Here is a 19,248-nt window from a genome sequence, read left to right as displayed (position 1 = left end):
GTGAAATCTTTTCTTATTACTGAAGTTGAAAACCCCATTGAAAGGACAAAGATTGGTAACAATAGACGAGATAAAAGAAAATTCCCAGACAGCACTTCACACTATCCAGCAAGAGATGTACCAAGACTGTGTTGGGAGCAGTGTATTAATTGTGGAGGAGAATACTTTGAAGGAGACCGTGCACAATAATAGGGTGTATACGGCCAAGGACAACCGGGAATAACCTGGGAATTTTTTCATCCGTGAGAAAACCTGGAAAAACCCAGGAATTTTTTAGAATTCCATGAATTATTCATTGTTTTAGTTTTCAGTTAATTTTTATTTTGACTGGTATGAACTGATACTCTAACAAAGGATATTACTGATTACCGCTACTGCAGAATAACACTTCAACAGTAAAACAAAAACGAGAGAAAAAGAATGAAAAACTTAAATTGCAAAAGAAATGTGCCATATACAACAATGACACAGTGCTCATGCAAGCGTGTGCCAACAGCAAAAGCTGTCAAAGGCTTTAGGGAAACTATGCAATGCATCAAAACAACAAATTGCCTCCGAGGAGCGTGAAGTCACAACTATTTACTTTAGAGTCGTTTTAGCATTTACGAGCGGGCTCATGCGCATGCGCAGTTGAGTCGCGTTTGAGAAGTAGATTCTCCCACTTTTGGCTACAGGAATGTGGCTGTTGGCTGTGCGAGCAGTCACAGCCAGCAGCTAGATGCTACTAGGGAAAGGGGGCGCCAAATTCATATTCTTGAGGAAAAAAATTTGTTTCACAAATCGCCTAGTGTCCAGCGCACGTTTGTCTATCGATTATTCATATGATTTTGAAACGCTTCCCTGTTGGGTTTTGAACACATTTTAAGTTAATTTCTGAATTAATCATAAGTTGATATTTGAATGTGTGCATAGTGTACATGATGTCTGTCAGGAAAATCCTCATCGCATCGAGAAATAAACTTGCTGCAGACAAAAGGGGACGGGGCTATACGATCTGAGCGGAGTAAAGCTGAATGGATGAATGCCAATCACTGTCTGATTATTTGCTTGATTGGGTTTGCGAATGAGCAGCATTGTTATAATTACTAGCAAAATCCATAGATTCAGACTACCAGAATGGAAGTAAACAACTGACTGTAATAACAAGTTGAACTATGTGTGAGAATGTACCATGAATTTATTAAATCACAGAGCATTTTGACTCTTATTTAAAAATCAACTCCTTGATGATGAGCCATTTAGAAGAATTTTGAACCATGAAGATCAGACATTTATGTCATTATTAAAAATTTTAGTGGCACATTTGTGTGATATATCTTAAAATGTAGCACGTGCAAAAAGGTCAACATTACATGCGAAAGCTTAGCTTCTCTTGCAGCTTATTAACCTTAGAGACCAATAATATATGTGAAAGCTTCTGCTTTTCTTGTAGCAATACTATGTATATTAATTTAAAGTATTAACATTCCCTGTTTGTGTGTTCATGCTATTTCAGTGATGTTGCTGTTGGGTGACTACATAACGTGTCCTATGCTCTGAATATCGGTTGGCAAGATCACGTGACATGAGCTATGACTGGCTTACAAAAGCGCATCGCAATCTCAATTTCGATGATTCAGAAAGTAACATGCGGTGTTTGGTGGAATTCCAATGTATATTTTCGTGATACAAAAATATGCAGTGTACATGTTGCTGCATGTCAAAGATATTTCCAAAACGTGTCTTTTTCCCTGAGTTTCATTTTCTAAAGAGCCGGGAAATTTTAGGCTCATGTATAAAAGCATAACCATTCAAAGGATTGATAAGGGAAAATATGCTGTCACTTAACACAGAAAAAACGTGTTTTCATCCGGGAGAAAGTGTGTTTTTAACCGGGAATTCCAGGAAAAATAGGGAATTTTTTTTCCTTGTCCTCATATACACCCTAAATGAGTAAAAAGTAAGCATAGAAAAATTTTGTGGACCAAGTTCCGGAGTTCTTTGAACAGACCTTGTACTTTCCAGTCCACCATGGCAGAGGGTACCTTGTACCACTAGTAGTCAATGCCTTTTTGTTTCACTCGCAAATAGAGTGAGGGAAAAATAGCTATCTATATGCCTCAGTATGGCCCATATTTTTTCTTATCTTATCTTAACTTCGTTTTCCTTATGCGAAATGTACATTGACAGCAGTAGAAATATTCTGGAGTCAGCTTCCAATGCCAATTCTCTAAATTTTCTCAGTAGTGTTTTGCAAACAGTATGTCATCTTCCCTTTAGGGATTCCTATTTGAGTTCATGAAGCATCTCCATGATACTTGCATGTTGATTGAACATACCGAATGGCTTCGACATCTTCCTTTAATCCAACGTGGTGGGAATCTGAGGCACTCAAGCAGTACGTGAGAAGGTGTCACATTTGTGTTGTGTACGTGGATTCTTTTATATCAGTTACCCTTCCCTAAAATTCTCCCGGATGTAACAGACCCTGGGGTTGGTGGGGTGGCTATGGTGTAGGATGGGATAAAATGGAGGCTTGAGGTGGGGCTGCAGGCACATTGTGGTCCAGAGAGACTCGGCTATCAAATGAAATACTTTATTTTTACTCACACATCTGCACTATACTAACACCAGGCAGTGGCAGTGACGGAGGTCCGGGCTTGTGACTGTAGCTAGCTGTTACACGCTGCCCGTGTTGTACCTTATCTGGTGCAGCCGCCACATCTTGGTAGTACTACAAAAATATCTGCTTCTAAAATGAAAACTGTTTACACAGGATACCAGGACACCCTGTTATACCAGTGTGCTGCTCCTAGTCACTTTTTCATCCGTACCACTAAAACCTGTCAGTGGAGAAACCCCTTTGCCTGTACTACAAAAACCGTGCCTTAATCCTCCACTTGCAAGTTTTATCAAGAGATGCGTGACCTGTCTGACAATAAAACAACAACTCTGTTACTGTAATGGGAATGCCAACACCCTGCATTCATTGGCAGCCAGTGGTTGCTGCGGTATTTCGCCACCACATTCCCACAAATTTGTCCATAAAATAGTAGTGGCAAAGGAAAGGAAACTACATGATCAGGCTCTGAAGACTGTGTGATAGTCAACTGAACACTGTGTCATCCTCAGTCATTCATCATCAGATGCGGTACGGAGGGGTGTGAGGTCAGCACATCGCAGTCCCTGCCATTGTCAGTGTTTTGACCTTGAAACTGCTAGCTCTTAAATCTTGTAATTGGCATCACAAGGCTGCATGATCCCCAGGCCAGTCCTCCCTCCACGGAAAAATCCCTGACAGTACCACAAATCAAACCCACCTCCCCCCACATAAGGGTCTGTCACATTGACCACGTGGCTATGGATGCAGACAGATGGTAGTGGCTCTACAAAATAAAGCAAAGTTGGCCATTCACCATCCCTACTGCATTCGTTATGTGCTCATTCCATTTCAGACTACCTTCCAGTGTTATGCCCATATATTTAATCGACTTGACCGTGTCAAGCAGCACACTGCTAATGCTATATTTGAGCATTGTTGGTTGGTTTTTCCTACTCATCTGCATTAACTTACAATCTTCTACATTTAGAGCAACATACTGGGTTCTATTACCTAAGAACTCTTTGAGCCACTTGCATATCTGGGAACATAATCCGTATGCTTGGACTGTCATTAACAGTCTGCATTGTGCAAGCTGACTTCCACACAAACGATGCTTCCTAAATCTTTGCTGCCTGTGGACAGAAGCTTTACTATGTAAAGGAAATTTATTGTATTCAGACTTAGAATATGTTCAAGAATTCTGCAGCACATAGTTGTAACAGTTATTGGTCTGCAATGTTGTGGGTGTTTTATTTTATACTCATTATATATAGTTGCCACCTGCGTTTTTCCAGTTGTTTGGGACTTTGGCTGTGCAAGAGATTTATGATAAATGGAACCTGAGTAAGGGACCAATGCACCCTGCTGTAGAGTACTTATTTAGGTTTTCACCTTTTCTATATTCAGTGTGCGTTTTCCAGCATCCCAAAAGTAATACACCTATAGGCCAATATGCCAGATGAATAATCATTAAGCCAACATTCAGATTTTCTTTGTAGATATTGATTACCTTTTTGATGAGAAAAACACTAAACTTTTAGTGACCTGAAAAGTTAGTTAACCTCTACAAAGGTGGTGTGTTAATTATATTGATTGCAGATATGAACATATACATTCGTATTTCCATCTTGTATTACTCAGTCTTCTTTGCAAACTGCCATTTTTGCTGAATTAGTCAATCATATACCTGAAGATTATATTTGTAACAAAATATTATAACAGCCATATGTTCCTGACCTACTTAAGTCTTTGATATCTTCATGGTGTGTAAATACATGTCTCATTGCTTTACTAATACCTTTTTTCTCAAAAAAAAAAAAAAAAAAAATTTCACTTTGACTAACTGAAACTAGCCATGAGAGTTTCATGGTGAGAAACTTGTCCTACTTCTATTCATGAGGATTACTACTAAATAAAAATCATACTCTTCATGTGGAGGACCACAGCCTTATATTTTCTGAAAGGCACCTTTAATGTATCCTCCTCAGCTGTTGCATATTCACTTTATTAAAACTTTCGCAGTTGGACAGTTTTGGCCTTCCACACTACTTTTAGCTGCAGCCTACTAAAAACAGAACAAAGATACAGCAAGTTCATATTTGGCTTACTGACATATAAAAAATATTTTTACAAATGACAGCCTAAAAAATTTTGTATTTACAGGTGCCAAAGTATTGCCATATTATCAGATTATTAAACAACAGACATAACAGTTCCAAGAGTGAGCACACACAATTTAATAGTCACACTAATAGTCACTAACACCATGTTGTAAGTCACTGTACTCACTGTCAGTGGTAGACATCAACTGTCACTGGATGGGCACTTGACTTACCTGAAGAAAGACATTAATCACTGTCAGTTTGCCTCAGATGAAGGGGCACTCTCCGGGATAGCAAACATTTATCCATGAAGACAGTGACCTTCTTGTCTCACAGTGGGATAAATGTGTTAACTGTTATGGTGTTTACTTATGAAATAATAAACAGTATAATAATAAACAGTTTACTCATATTTTTCCCATCTGTCTCGTTTTCATTTGACTGCCCCTTATACATTAACAGGTGTATTAGGAAGTTGAAATTGTAACATACAAAGCCAGTACAAACTGTGTGCCAAAGCAGCAAATGAGTCTGCAGAGTGGGGTGAAACTTAGAAAAAGGAGAAAGGAATTCTTTATTGCATTTTTAATCTAAAATAATTAAAAATGTAACTCTACTGGATGGTACATTAGCATATGATAACAAAACCAAGTCACTTCATATACATACATAAACACAACAGTTGAGGTCTACCTTATGTAGAAAGTGACATTTTACAGCTGGCGATACCATGCGTTCACTCATAATAGTTACAGTGATATATTGTTCTACCACATAACATATAAATGTAAAATATTACATAAACTCTAAATATGATGATATATTTAGAAAAAGTGACAACGGTTGTTGTAAATTTGTACAAGAATGACTAATTAAAGTCTTAGTACATATGAATTTGTCTCCAGATCCTTTAACGTATTGTTTTACAATTTACTAGTTTAAATAAAAGAAGAGTGACTCTTTGACAAATATTATCGTGCCTTTCAAACAAAAAAGTCATATAAAAACAAACAAGTAAAAACGTTCTTCATTGTCATTGAAAAATTGGCAGTTACGAATGTGAGAAAGTTTTCTTAGGCTTTACTTACGCAAATGAATGTTTCAGCATTTCTCTTACATTTTAAGTGTATGAAATTAGTGATATGGAGTGACCGTGCAAAAGTTCCTAAAAAACAATTATTGGCTGTGATGATATGTTGTTAGCTTGGAAGTAAAATACCTATTACTGATTCCAGTTTCTCACAAAACTGCATCTGATGGACTATTCGCTACTCCTTGGGATCCATGACTGTGCAAGGGCTGAACAAGAAAATCGAGAACGAACAGATCAGGAAGAAGAAGAAAATAATGGCATGGAAGAGGATGAAGATTCCGAAAGTGGATCAGCGGTGGAGAAAGGTACTGGAGACAGAGCATGGGGACCTTTATCATCTCCGCCTGATTCGCCTCATGCGGCACTTATGCGAGAGTCAAGTATTCAGTATGAAGGTGGAATTGTACCAGAGTTGGATATATATGCCATACCAAGTTCAGAAGGTAACTGTTCCTCCCTACCTTGTATGTACTTTTTTTAATAGTTCTCTTGTCATTTGTATATGGGTTTAAGACTTCTCTGCTTGTGAAACCCTACATTTTAATTGAGCTCATGATGTGCAACTTTATTTCTACTTTACAGGTGCTCCCATTAAAGAAATTTATTTCCTGGCTCTGATTGATGTGTTAACACATTATGGTGTCAGGAAACAGGCAGCTAAGGCTGCAAAAACTGTGAAATATGGAGCAAATGTTGATGGCATATCAACATGTGATCCAGAGCAATATGGGAAGAGGTTTATTGATTTCATGAGCAAAGCTATTGAGTAAATGCCAAGAAACCAAGCCTTCATCGGTAAGTTTTCATGGTTTTCACAACTGATGTCAGTGAAGTTTTCTTTGTCACTTCTGTTTTTAACATGTTTAGAATTCCTTTGGTCTTCTTCCAGGCAACTTTTTTTTTTAAAGTGCTACTGGACTTCAGTCAGAAAAATAAGTAAAATACCATTGGCATTCAGATTGCATGAGTTTGAATGAAAGGCTTGAGCTTTCTGTGCCACCATCTTTAAGGGTGACACTACTAACTGCCATTACTGGCACTTTGTTATTCTCACATAGGCAAAGCAGCAATGTTGAGAACCCTCCTATCAAAGGCTGAAGAGATGCATGTATGGAATGAGAATTGGGCAGCTTGTGGCAGCTCAGGTCTGTGACAGAGTCGAATGATGTACAGTCATTTTTATTATTCCACTTTTAAAGACATGTTTTGCCTTTAAATGTTTACTCTGTTTTCTTACATGCACTACACTCCCGTATACTTTCTGGTCCATTTTCAGCAGTGCTTTCTTTTGCTTCAGTCATACCCTTTCTCGCAAAGTAGTAGTACCAACTGTCATGCTCACCACTTTCATGTCCATTAAATTTCTTTGTTTCATAACATCTCTATTGGGGCTAGCAACCTCCTTCACAGGAAATGATGAAACTCAGTTCATAATAATCATATCATCATCATCATCATCATCAAGTGAAAATTATTTCTTCCATTCTATTATTATTATTATTATTATTATTATTGGCTACATCAGTGGATACTTGGAAAAATCTTGTGCTGTTTCCCCAGTCTAAATAAACAATTAGAATCAATCCTTTCATGAATGACATTGATGGGTTTAATAATGCTGAACAAAAGCAGTGTTTCCACAAGCTGTGACTCAAACATACAGCTTGTTGACACGGCTGAGAACATCAGCCATTTTTTGTAAAACAGCATGGGTGATAGTATAGCATGCATAGATGTCAAATCCATCAACATTCTTTTGACCCCCGGTGCATCTGATAACAAGGCTGGGGTTATTGCCTGTGAAAATGCTGCTAAGTATCCTGATCAGTGTCATCCAGCCAAAAATTTGTTTCATTGTCAGGAGATTCGCTGTTGAGAGACAGGTTCACTCCTTCCACCATCGTTAAATAGAGGTTGTCTATGTCTGTCTGATGAAGAATCTGTTACAGAAGCTATACACCAAAAGCCTCAACAAACTACACTACTGGCCATTAAAATTACTACACCACGAAGATGACGTGCTACAGACGCGAAATTTAACCGACAGGAAGAAGATGCTGTGATATGCAAATGATTAGCTTTTCAGAGCATTCAGACAAGGTTGGCACTTGTGGTGACACCTACAACGTACTGACATGAGGATAGTTTCCAACCGATTTCTCATACACTAACAGCAGTTGACCGGCGTTGCCTGGTGAAACGTTGTTGTGATGCCTCGTGTAAGGAGGAGAAATGCATACCATCACTTTTCTGACTTTGTTGAAGGTTGGATTGTAGCCTATCGCGATTGCGGTTTATCGTATCGCAACATTGCTGCTCGCGTTGGTCGAGATCCAGTGACTGTTAGCAGAATATAGAATCAGTGCGTTCAGGAGAGTAATACAAAACGCCGTGCTGGATCCCAACTGCCTCGTATCACTAGCAGTCGAGATGACAGGCATCTTATCCGCATGGCTGTAACCAATCGTGCAGCCACGTCTCAATCCCTGAGTCAGCAGATGGGGACGTTTTCAAGACAACAACCATCTGCACGAACAGTTTGACGACATTTGCAGCAGCATGGACTATCAGCTCAGAGACCGTGGCTGCAGTTACCCTTGACGCTGCATCACAGACAGGAGCGCCTGCGATGGTATACTCAACGATGAACATGGTTGCACGAATGGCAAAACGTCATTTTTTCGGATGAATCCAGGTTCTGTTTACAGCATCATGATGGTCACATCCGTGTTTGGCAACATCGCGGTGAACGCACTTTGGAAGCATGTATTTGTCATCACCATATTGGCATATCACCGGCGTGATGGTATGGAGTGCCATTGGTTACACGTCTTGGTCACCTCTTGTTCGCATTGACGGCACTTTGAACAGTGGACATTACATTTCATATATGTTACGACCCGTGGCTCTACCCTTCATTCGATCTCTGCAAAACCCTACATTTCAGCAGGATAATGCACGACTGCATGTTGCAGGACATTCTCCCGATTTCTCGCCAATTGAAAACGTCTGGTCAATGGTGGCCAAGCACCTGGCTTGTCACAATACGCCAGTTACTACTCTTGATGAACTGTGCTATTGTGTTGCAGCTGCATAGGCAGCTGTTCCTGTACACTCCATCCAAGCTCTGTTTGACTCAATGCCCAGGCGTATCAAGGCCGTTATTATGGCCAGAGGTGGTTGTTCTGGGTACTGATTTCTCAGGATCTATGCACCCAAATTGCGTGAAAATGTAATCACATGTCAGTTCTAGTATAATATATTTGTCTAATGAATACCCGTTTATCATCTGCAGTTCTTCTTGGTGTAGCAATTTTAATGGCCAGTAGTGTATGTGTGAAGCAGCAAGGCAACTGCATGTCTTAGAGTACATGGTTGTTGATGTGTTGCAGGGCTTCCCCCCTCCCCCTCCCCCTCCCCCCTGCCCCATCATTGTTTGTTAATGCAGAACCAGTATCCTGAAGTTCACAGTTTTGTGAATAGCTCTAACAACTACAGGGAGGCAAGAATAACTTCATAGCAATTGTAATATGGTCTGATGAATCTGCATTTACACAACACGGTATCTTCTGTATGAACAAACCCTACAATCCCCATGACACCAGCAGCCATCAATAATAGGTCTGTTTTAGCATCAACATATGGGCCTGAATATTGGGAGACAGTATCTTATATCCCTACATATTTCCAGAGCACTGAGTGAAGACATCGTTCAGTTCTCACAAACAATTTGCTCAAAGCAGTAGAATACATTCCACTTCATGTTCAACAGAGCTTGTATTTCAAATACAATGGCACACCTGCACACTTCAGAAGAAATATGCAGCAGTATTCATGAGGGGCCGCTCCCAGGAAGTGGTAGCACACTTCCATGTTGATCTTGTAACTGTGGATGCAACTGTGTTGTGAAGAATTCTGAGAAGCATGATCGAGTGAATCACAAGAATGTCGCTTTGAGCCTCTACTCTGAAGACTAAATACATTTTGCGAGAGATGTGCTATCGCTGATAGCGTATTTAAAGTATTACAACTGGCTGTTCTTACAGAATGTAGTATGTATGTTTAACTTCTCCACATTGATAAGTTTTGTAGTTATTACTGTCTTATGACTAGTAATTTATTTCAGAATGACTATTATCCCTCATGAAAATTTCTGACCAACAATTGTTGTGTTCACTGTTCGAAAAACTAGTTGTAGGATTTATATTGCTTGAGAAACAATGTATATTACAGCATTATTGGCCAGATCAAAATTAGAAAACAAAAAATTTATAAAAATTGGACATAGTCCCAAAATCCAAACCTTGAGTCCTCTAATGCAAAACTCTGTTCACTGTACTGAGCAGCACAGCTACACAGTATTGAATGAAGAGAGTTGTCATATGTGTAAGTGTAATGTTGCCAAACTGCCATTCTTTGGCCTCCATTTCCTACTGAAAATATGCACAGGATGAAATTTTCTTATAGGTGTATTTGTACTGTTTGTATGTAAGGTACTGTGATGTTTCATCTGAGTGCATGAGTTTTGGTTCACCTGTATAGGAGAAGAGAGGTGACAGTTGTCTTCAGTGAGTGAAAAGCTAATTTGAAGTGAGAAAGTTACCTCTTTGAAATACCCTGTTGTGTTGGGTTGGTTGTAACTAACATGCAAACTTTGTTTATTGTTTTCTGAAAGCAATGCCAGGCTTCATATCAGCGTATTTTCATATACACAATTTTGTCTGTCCTTTCTGTTACCTTCGTTATTTGCTACCCCACCCAAGAAAATTGTGTGCCAGGCAAAATGACAGTATGTTCAGAAATACTTGGAGTATAGTGCACGTACGCCCCCCCCCCCCTCCACACACACACACACACACACACACACACACACACACACACACGGGACCACAGGGCATCAGTATTTCCACCTGTTCTGTATTTCTGGAGAGGTGTATTGATCAGGATAAAAAAGAAAAGTGAAGCTGACATTAACCTGAAGGTTGGTTTGCACACCACAGTGCTTTACTAATCGTGGACCTATTAGAGCTATTGGGTCATTGCTTCCCCTGACCTCTGAATTGACTTAACCAACCATTTACAGGAGGACCTAAGTTTAACATGGATTCTAAACTAGTGTACAACTCAGCATTTTTTGCATTAACAAAAATTGCCAGTGGAGAAAGAAGTGATAAGTGACAGATAAAAATCCCATGACATTTTACCACTGAGCCACCGACTTGTGCAACAAGTCAGCCAATAAAAGGGTATACATATTATTTCATTTCTCTCAAAAATACGACACTTTACAGCATTGCTGTCATTGCTAGACCTTTCTTCTGGTTGAGATAAAATATTGATTTTTACAGAGTTCAATTGAATTAAGAGTATTGTAACTTTTGCAGCAGTATAAGAAATGTGTTTTACCTCTTGTGTATTTAAATTTACTGTAGGTGTCTAATGATTATGTCATTGTGTTCTGATCTTTCTCTATGAGAATGAAATGGTAGTTTAATACATCACTAATTGCAATTTTTATGCTTTCAGCAGTTTTCCTGTGGGAGCCTTCAAAAAGAAAATTAAGAAAAAAAAATAGTTCAACAGATCTGAAACATCGCCTTATGATGTGCATTAGAAGCTATCACGCAAGAACAGTTTCATATATCTTAGCTAATAGTGTTTCCAGTGACTTGTGTGCTGCACGCACTTCCAAAGATTAGTGAAGATAGATTGACAGCTGAGGAGATTGTCTTTGCTCTTGAATTTGGCTGTCTTTAAAGTACCAGAAATATTTTCAAGTGAAAATGCATTATGTTTGTTTTTTGTTTTGTTGTTAGTGACAGTTTTATAACTAAGCTTTTTATTTTTAAAAAGCTGTTATTTGACATCCGTGATGCTTTTAGAATAACATTTATAATCTTGGCACAATATGTCACATTTTTATGCAGTAGCTAATGGACAGTGAACAGATTTTAACATCTTTGCATATCACATCATGCACAAACAGGACAAAGTTTCTACATTAAAGGGCCATATTTTTCTGCATCTTGATATACACTGTAATATGTATCCATTTAATCATCATCATCATCATCATCATCATCATCAAACTATCATCATCATCTTCATGTTCAAATCACAGTGATGTGTGAAGCATAATTGTTTTCTTTCATTATTTCTTGTATTCTTAACAGAGGAGGAAGGTGTGAAATTCCAAGTGTTCAAGAAATAATTTTGTGATGATTTTCCCAGATATCATTTGAATTTTAAATGTGTGTTAGTGGACTGAACTCAGTATTCTATTTGTTATCCATCCTTTTAGTAACTTGTGTTCTGTTAAATGGAAACATTCTATGTGAAGGAAGCATAGAAGTGTAAAAGTTGGCAGGATGGTTCCTGCATGCCATAAAAGTTGAAAGTCCTGTTAGAACTGGTGATAGCTCATTTATAACTATAGTAGCCAAGTGATATTGTGTTTTATACTTGTTTCTGATGGAGATTTTGAGTGGAAGTAATTTAACTTGTGCTACTACCTCCTCCCCACCCCTTCCCCCTCTATACATGGGAAAATAATTTATTTATTTTGAAGAGTGAATCAAGGTATTTTCACTAAATGTTATGGTTTTCATATTGTTATTTAATGTGGCAATATTTTTAGTTATATCCATTTCTGAATTTACACCAGTAATGATGCATGGGGCAGTAAAGGAATTTAAAGTTTCTTGCAAGTAAAAAGTGTGAGTTGTAGTGTGGCAAGTAAGAATCGCTCTTTTATTGGATTGAGTGAGGAGGGACAATGGTTTAGCAACTGGACTTGGATTGAGGAGGAGAGCAGTTCAAATTCCTGATGGGCCTCCAGATTTACATTTCCTGTCCTTTCCTAAAGTCTTTATTCATATGAAGAGGACATGTCTTATTTCCTTCCTCATTGTTCCCCAGTCCAAGCATGTGCTCAGTCTCTAAGGACATCATTGTTGATGGGACCTTCTACTCTAATCTTCCTTCTTATACAGAAGAATTTCAAAACCCTAAAAAAATAAATGGGAGACATGCTTCAGTTTTTAGTTCTTTGATGTGAGATAAGTAATTGATCAGATAAGAGACTACAGTGTAGAGCCCAGAACTAGTGCCTGTTGCATCATTTCATCTTAGATGGCCCAGACAGAAAGCTGATGTCATTCAACAATTAAAATCACACAGGTTCACAATGAAAAAGTTCTTTCTATGTATTTCAGTGACATTCTCGTAGAATTTTTTCAAAGCAAATTCATAATTTGCTAGTGCCTTTCTTTATTTGGCAAAATCATGTTACAAACTCCTGACTGACTTGAATGTCCTACAATTTTACATCAGATGTTTGAAGGGGGTTGCTGTAGCTACATTTTCTGATGCTGATAACAATGACAGGTCAGCCTTTCTCAAAAATAAGGTGTACTTTTCCTGCTTCTTTATAACATATTGGTTAGACCTTCTGTAATATCAGCATGGCAAGAAAGTTAAAAATGAACGAGAGTATTTTCAGAAAAAAATTGAATGTGACTCATATTCGTTGTCATTTAAATTGATGATGCTGTTCTTCTGGGTTCCAGCACTGGCACTTTTATTGAACTGTAGCTAAAGCAGCCCCCCCTCCCCTTTCCCCAGTCTCTCTCTCTCTCTCTCTCTCTCTCTCTCTCTCTCTCTCTCTCTGTCTGTCTGTGTGTGTGTGTGTGTGTGTGTGTGTGTGTGTGTGTGTAGAGAGAAAGAGAGAGAGGCGGGGGAAGGCATCGAGAAGAGAGGATCAAGGGGTAACATCAGAGTGAAATGGAACTGAGGTGGGGGGAGGGGGGGGGGAAGGAGGTAGGGTGCAAGGAGAGGGTTGGAGCACAAGTAAGAAGGTTCAAGGAGGAGCCTTCTACAAAGTGGAAAATTGACAAAGTGTACTTTGTTTTTTGTTGTCTAGTCTAAATATTTCTTATTACACATTTTATAAGTTCTATAAGTGAAAAAGCATGTGACTTATATTACTTTGTGAGTTACTTATGACAATCAAGACCCACAGTGCAATTATTTTATTTTTATGGTTTCTTTTATTTTTATGCAGAGCTTGTACTTTTCAAGTATATAGATCGATGTCCATATTTCTTTTGTTTAACAGAAGTTGATGGAATGTTGGGAATTTTGAAGAAGAATCCATAATTCCTAAAGTTTGAGAATATTGTCAATATTTTGTCTTTTTCTTTACTTTTTTTCAAATAGTTAAGAAATTGAGAAACTTGGTGACCAAAATTCAAACAATTTGACTCAGCCGTAATGACATTTCACCGATAGTAGGCTCACTGAATTTGTTTTCATGTAAGTCTGCAACACCTGTAGACATGCAGTATGTTGATATTGAACACAGAAAATTGTAAATGCCAATGTCACAACTACTTCTGTCTCATGGTACATAATTTGTGTAACACATTGTGTAATTACAGATGCTTTTTGTGATCCTCATGAGGTCATTGCCTCTGTGTTTTGTAATTATCTGTAATTACATAATACAGACCTGTTTGTCGTTTAATAAATATTGACATTTCTTGTTAGTTATTTGTTTTACAAAGTTTGTATACTGATTTTATGTCAATCACTGTAATAGTATTTTGTATGTTATTTGCCAACGAAATGTGAACAGTTGGAGAAATTTTAGTATGTCTTCAATGGAAAGTACTTAATGAACAACAGACTGAGAACACTGTTCAATAAATTAATAGTGGAAGAATTTTTCACCACTCTGATTTCAAGTATTTCCTTTACACTATCATTAAAGAAAGGAACTCTAATGTCTTAGGAGGAATTATATTTCTGTGTCTTTAGAAGCAATGCTATAATGAATTCAAAGATATTTATTTCTTTACCCCATATTTATAATCATTTAAGCAATTTTATTTTTTCTTGTTAATTAATTTTTTTTACTAATGTTATGCTTGTAAAAATTCTGTTTTCACAAAGTTCATGTCCATTCTGTGAAGACAGAATGGATAGATGCATAATCCTTGTATGCAACTGTTGATATGCTAAATGTCTTGTACCAAGTTTGATCATGTGGATCTCAAGTGAAATTGTAGAAATGAAACTGAAGTTTGGAAACATAATACAGGCACTTGCTCTTTAATAAGTTCTTACACAATTCTGATACAAGGATGTGGCAAAATGGCATAGCTTCTGAAGAATTCATGCTTTGTCAAGTTTTATATTGTATCAATATATTTTGCTAGAATTCGAATTGTAATTAAACCAACTTCTCATTGAACAACAAGGTACTAAGTCTGGCAAATCTAGTATATGGGAGACAACAGGCATGAATTATTTCATAAATACATCATTTTTTTTTATTGACAATGTTGATAATTTCTCTCCTATTTTAGAGGTCCACAGATTTATGTCTAGTTATTTCCTTGTTACTGAAAATATGCTTCCAATGGTACAAACCATAGTTATTGTATAATTAACTTGAATGGTGCAGCTTGTATTCACTCTCCTGAACCTGACTTGAAACATTGGAGATGTCTAGTATAGCGAATATTGGTACAAAAGTGCTTTATTTTCAAAAGTGGGACTAGGAACATTGGCTGCTTCCATTTTAAATATGTCCAAAAGTACACTGTTCCTACCTATCAAAATATTTACTTACATAATGAAATTTCCCGGTTACTGCTCTTTCGCAATGCTCATGTATGGTGGTAGTTAGTTCTCTCTGTAATGTTGACATAACAACATGTGTCATAACATACCTACTTAGAAGCTCACGCTCAGATCAGAAATGACGCCAGATTTGTGGTCCTCTGTTCCTTGGTACATGAGGGGCTGTGCAAGGAGTGAAACACAGAAATAGTCAAGCTGAGCTTTTTAAGGTCTCTGTGGTTGGAGACAGTACAGAATGACTCGAATGTTAGGCGAAGGAGGTACATATGGTGGTCATAGGGAAATGAGACTTTATTAAGATTCAAATACGCACAGTAATGTATGGTGCTACAGACCACAAACCATTTATGTGCCAGATTCTATTGCCTTAATCAGAGCCTTGGATTCAAGTACATGTCACAATGCAAGTGACATACAGACATAGGTACATGTAGAAAAATGTACAATGGAAATGAATAATCCTAGTCCAGAGAGAGGTCCAGGCAAGATTTTGCAAGTCGTCCTTAGTGTACAAGCTTAACTAAAGATAACACTCACTCACATAGTATGTGCTGTAGGCTGTTGATGGTCCAAGACTACTTGATCTGTAACTCTCATTGTATGGAACTCTGCTGCTTGCTGAAACTTCGAATTATGTCTTGTATCATGTTTGAGGGCCTCTATATGAAGCATTTGGGATGTTTGCTTACAGATGGGACATGACTGTGTCATTTTCTACCTCCAGTTTACAATCAGCGAGTGTGAAACCAGCGGTTTCTCAATGCTTTTGACCTCTTAATGGACTGAGGAGAGCGGCTTGTACTGCACACCTCTACCTAAGTTAAAAGACTTAAAGCTAATATTCATACTTACAAGGGAATGGTCCAATAAGACATGTCAAAACCTATCGTGAAATTTTTTACACAGGAAGAAGACAATGAAAGAAATGCACTGTCAAAATTTTAGTTGTTGTAGCGTGCCAGGTGGCAGTAGAAATGTACGCCCTTACTGGGGCTGTACCAATTGCGCAGCTAGGCACACACACAGCTGAGGTCGGCAGTACATTTCTAAACAGGAAACAAGACACAACCTGATCGTAATTTGTAAAGTACGTTTCCGGTTACTGTTAGTTGATAGTTTTTCTGACACTGCAGTACGCAGTTACTGTTTTCTTGAATTAGCCACTCAAGTAACATCTATTACAAATTATCAGTTGCATTTTGCAGCATTGAGAAGTATTTTTTATTTTTCCCCTTCCTTCCAGTTTCACACTAATGTGGAATCCAATTAACGTTCTCAATTTAGCAATGATGAAATATGAAAAACATGGTTTCCAGCTGAAGATGTACATACGTGTCATTTGTTAGTTGATTTCCTTGACATTCATTTGAATGATATTGACATTTCATTTGAAATTGTGGATATATTAGAAGAAATAGGAAATAACTGTGACAATTCCATGAATTGTAGTTAGAACCACGTCAGTTGTGCCAGTATCATTTCTGAAGAAGAATACCTTCCAAGCCTAAGGAAAACACGTCCTGCAACAGCTTTCAATAACAAAGAAAAGACAGTGAAATATTGATTAAATGAAGGAGGGGAAAAAACACTTGAAGCTATATAGTGTGCAAAGGCATTTTCATTCAGTAAAATCAGAGCGTGAACTGTACAAATGGAAGAAGAATTATATGAAGTAAGAAATATGTGCCAAACAGAAACCCAAAACCACCTGTATGAAAAACTGTTCGAAAGGTTTAGAACTGCTCGTGAGAGGCTATGCACGGTTACCGATGGAGATCTATGAGACTGGGCCCACCGAATGGCATCTGACATGAACATTGCTAATTTCGAGGCTTTGTCAACTGGGCTACACAGGTTCAAGAAATTGTACAGAATAGGAAGTCACAAAATTACCAAGTTTACATCACGTAAACGTGTAGAGCAGCTGCCGGTGATAGACAATGCTATAGAGAAATTCATAGCTGACGTAAAGACGAAACTTGCTGTTATCCCCGCAACTGCTGTATATAATGCTGATCACTCAGGTTTTTTGAAAGAACGGTGTGCACACCCACACTTTATCATTTCGGTGTGGAAAAAAAGTGTGTCAGTTGTCCAGTCAATGAATGCAATGACACATTCGTATATGATAATGCCAGTACATCAAACACTGCCATGATTTTATTTTCTCTGCTAGTCACTTTTATCAGAATTACATGTGCAAGAATTGAACTGTCGTTATGAAGTTATTCAAAAAAATGTTTATATAGTTTAAGCCAGGTTCTCACTGGAGCAAACAAGCACGAGCAGAAGAGAATTCTATCTGTTGTACTTGGTAGGCCTCTTGCAGGTCTTTCAACTGGGTACCACTGCAGCTGCTTACGTGTCCCTAAACTTCCCCAGTTACCTAATTGGAAAATGGAGACCTGCAGTTTATCGTGGAATCCGAACCACATGCCTTGTGTGGTCACTCCAACAACTGTGAGAAGTGAATGCTTGGTTAAAAATCATAGTGAAACATGTGTAGTCTGAATGGGATATGATTCCGTGCACTTTGGATCGCGAAGTGCTGATTTTGCCACTAGACCATTTTTATTTTAGGGGAAAAAAAAAGAATATGACTTTTGGACCCTACACGCGTATTGGAAGTGCTAGCTGTGTCACCTGGGAAAAATGGTAGCCGACATACAAGCAAAATTTTGGACCAGTGCTAAGGAGAGATGGAGATAAATTCCATGTGAGTGCATGATCTATACGCATGTCAAGCTTCCATACAAATTGAGACACTTAAATTCTTCCTTCCCTCTGCCATTTTGCATACTCTGTCAAGAGTTTGCCCGCCATGCAACATAATCCTCAATGAAAAGAAAAGTTTCATGTTGTGGCTCTAATAAGATAGAGTTGTACCCTGTATGCCAAATATTAGCTCCAAAAACTAAAAAGTAATAAAACAGTGTTCATTAGCAATGTTTGCTACCTCGTGTTCTCTTCCGTTCCCTCTTAAATGATTCTACCCAGATACAAGGGAATGGTAGTGAATTTTCTGCAAATGATCATTCACACATGTTTGCTTCCATTTGCTCCATAGTAAACCAGGTTTTAGGTTCTTAAAATTGGTCTCTATGAGCTCTGGATAATTCTGCTATGTGGCGCTGCATGAGTGATTCACCGAGGCGCGTTAGGCAGGCAGGGCTGTAGAAACTGCTGTTATAAGCTGTTCTTTGTGTGGCAAAACTGTGTAGCTTCACCATTTTTTACAAAATGCTTGCAGTGCCTCTTAGCAGCTAAAGTTTTGGCAATGCATTTCTTTCGTTGTCTTCTTCCTGTGTAAAAAATTTCAGGGTAGGTTTCAACATGTCTTATTGGACCATTCCCCTGTTAGATTATTTTACTTTTTCCTGGCAACCCTTCACGATTTGGTCATTACATCTCCACTACTGGAGGAAGATTTGCTCTCAAATCTTGGTTGTTTAATTGTACGCTTCTTTCTTATACAAGTTACATAGGTGTGTACATGTATGTACAGAAATACACGGTTTTCTCTTGTCTTGTAATGTACAAACATACATATATAGATTTTCCCACTGAAGTAATTAATACGTCTGTAACACAAATACATGAAATAAGCAACTACATCTTCTCCTACTTCATCTGCTATCCTGTGATGAAATACTGGGGCTAGGAATAATTTCACTTAGGGGGAATGCTCTTCTTTCTGAGGAGCTGAATCACAATTCGCACACACATGGTTGTAATACTTCTCTTTTTTCCACTTCCTGCACTAGATGCTGCATCTGAGATGTCTGAACTTCTAACTAACATATTCCATTTCAGTCCTCTCATCCTTT

At 38.1% G+C, this 19,248-nt stretch overlaps 1 protein-coding gene across 2 annotated transcripts in view; it reads left to right on the top strand.

Moving 5' to 3' along the window:
• The window catches only part of LOC126184873 (phosphatidylinositol 5-phosphate 4-kinase type-2 alpha), a 100,578-nt gene extending 86,073 nt beyond the window's left edge, over positions 1–14,505 (top strand). Inside the window, exons 7-9 of one of the 2 annotated variants that reach the window (XM_049927496.1) lie at positions 5,919–6,219; positions 6,359–6,571; positions 11,306–14,505. In XM_049927496.1, coding sequence (XP_049783453.1) covers positions 5,919–6,219; positions 6,359–6,546 — 489 coding nt within the window. In that variant the 3' untranslated portion in view covers positions 6,547–6,571; positions 11,306–14,505. Of the gene's footprint in view, positions 1–5,918; positions 6,220–6,358; positions 6,572–11,302 lie in introns of both variants that reach the window. The other variant, XM_049927497.1, reaches the window with a different exon arrangement.
• The last annotated feature ends 4,743 nt before the right edge of the window (positions 14,506–19,248 follow it).

Source organism: Schistocerca cancellata, chromosome 4, assembly GCF_023864275.1.
Source record: "Schistocerca cancellata isolate TAMUIC-IGC-003103 chromosome 4, iqSchCanc2.1, whole genome shotgun sequence".
Taxonomy (NCBI): Eukaryota; Metazoa; Arthropoda; class Insecta; order Orthoptera; family Acrididae; genus Schistocerca; species Schistocerca cancellata.
Note: the sequence above shows the minus strand (reverse complement) of the source record. Positions and strands in the feature narration are given on the sequence as shown.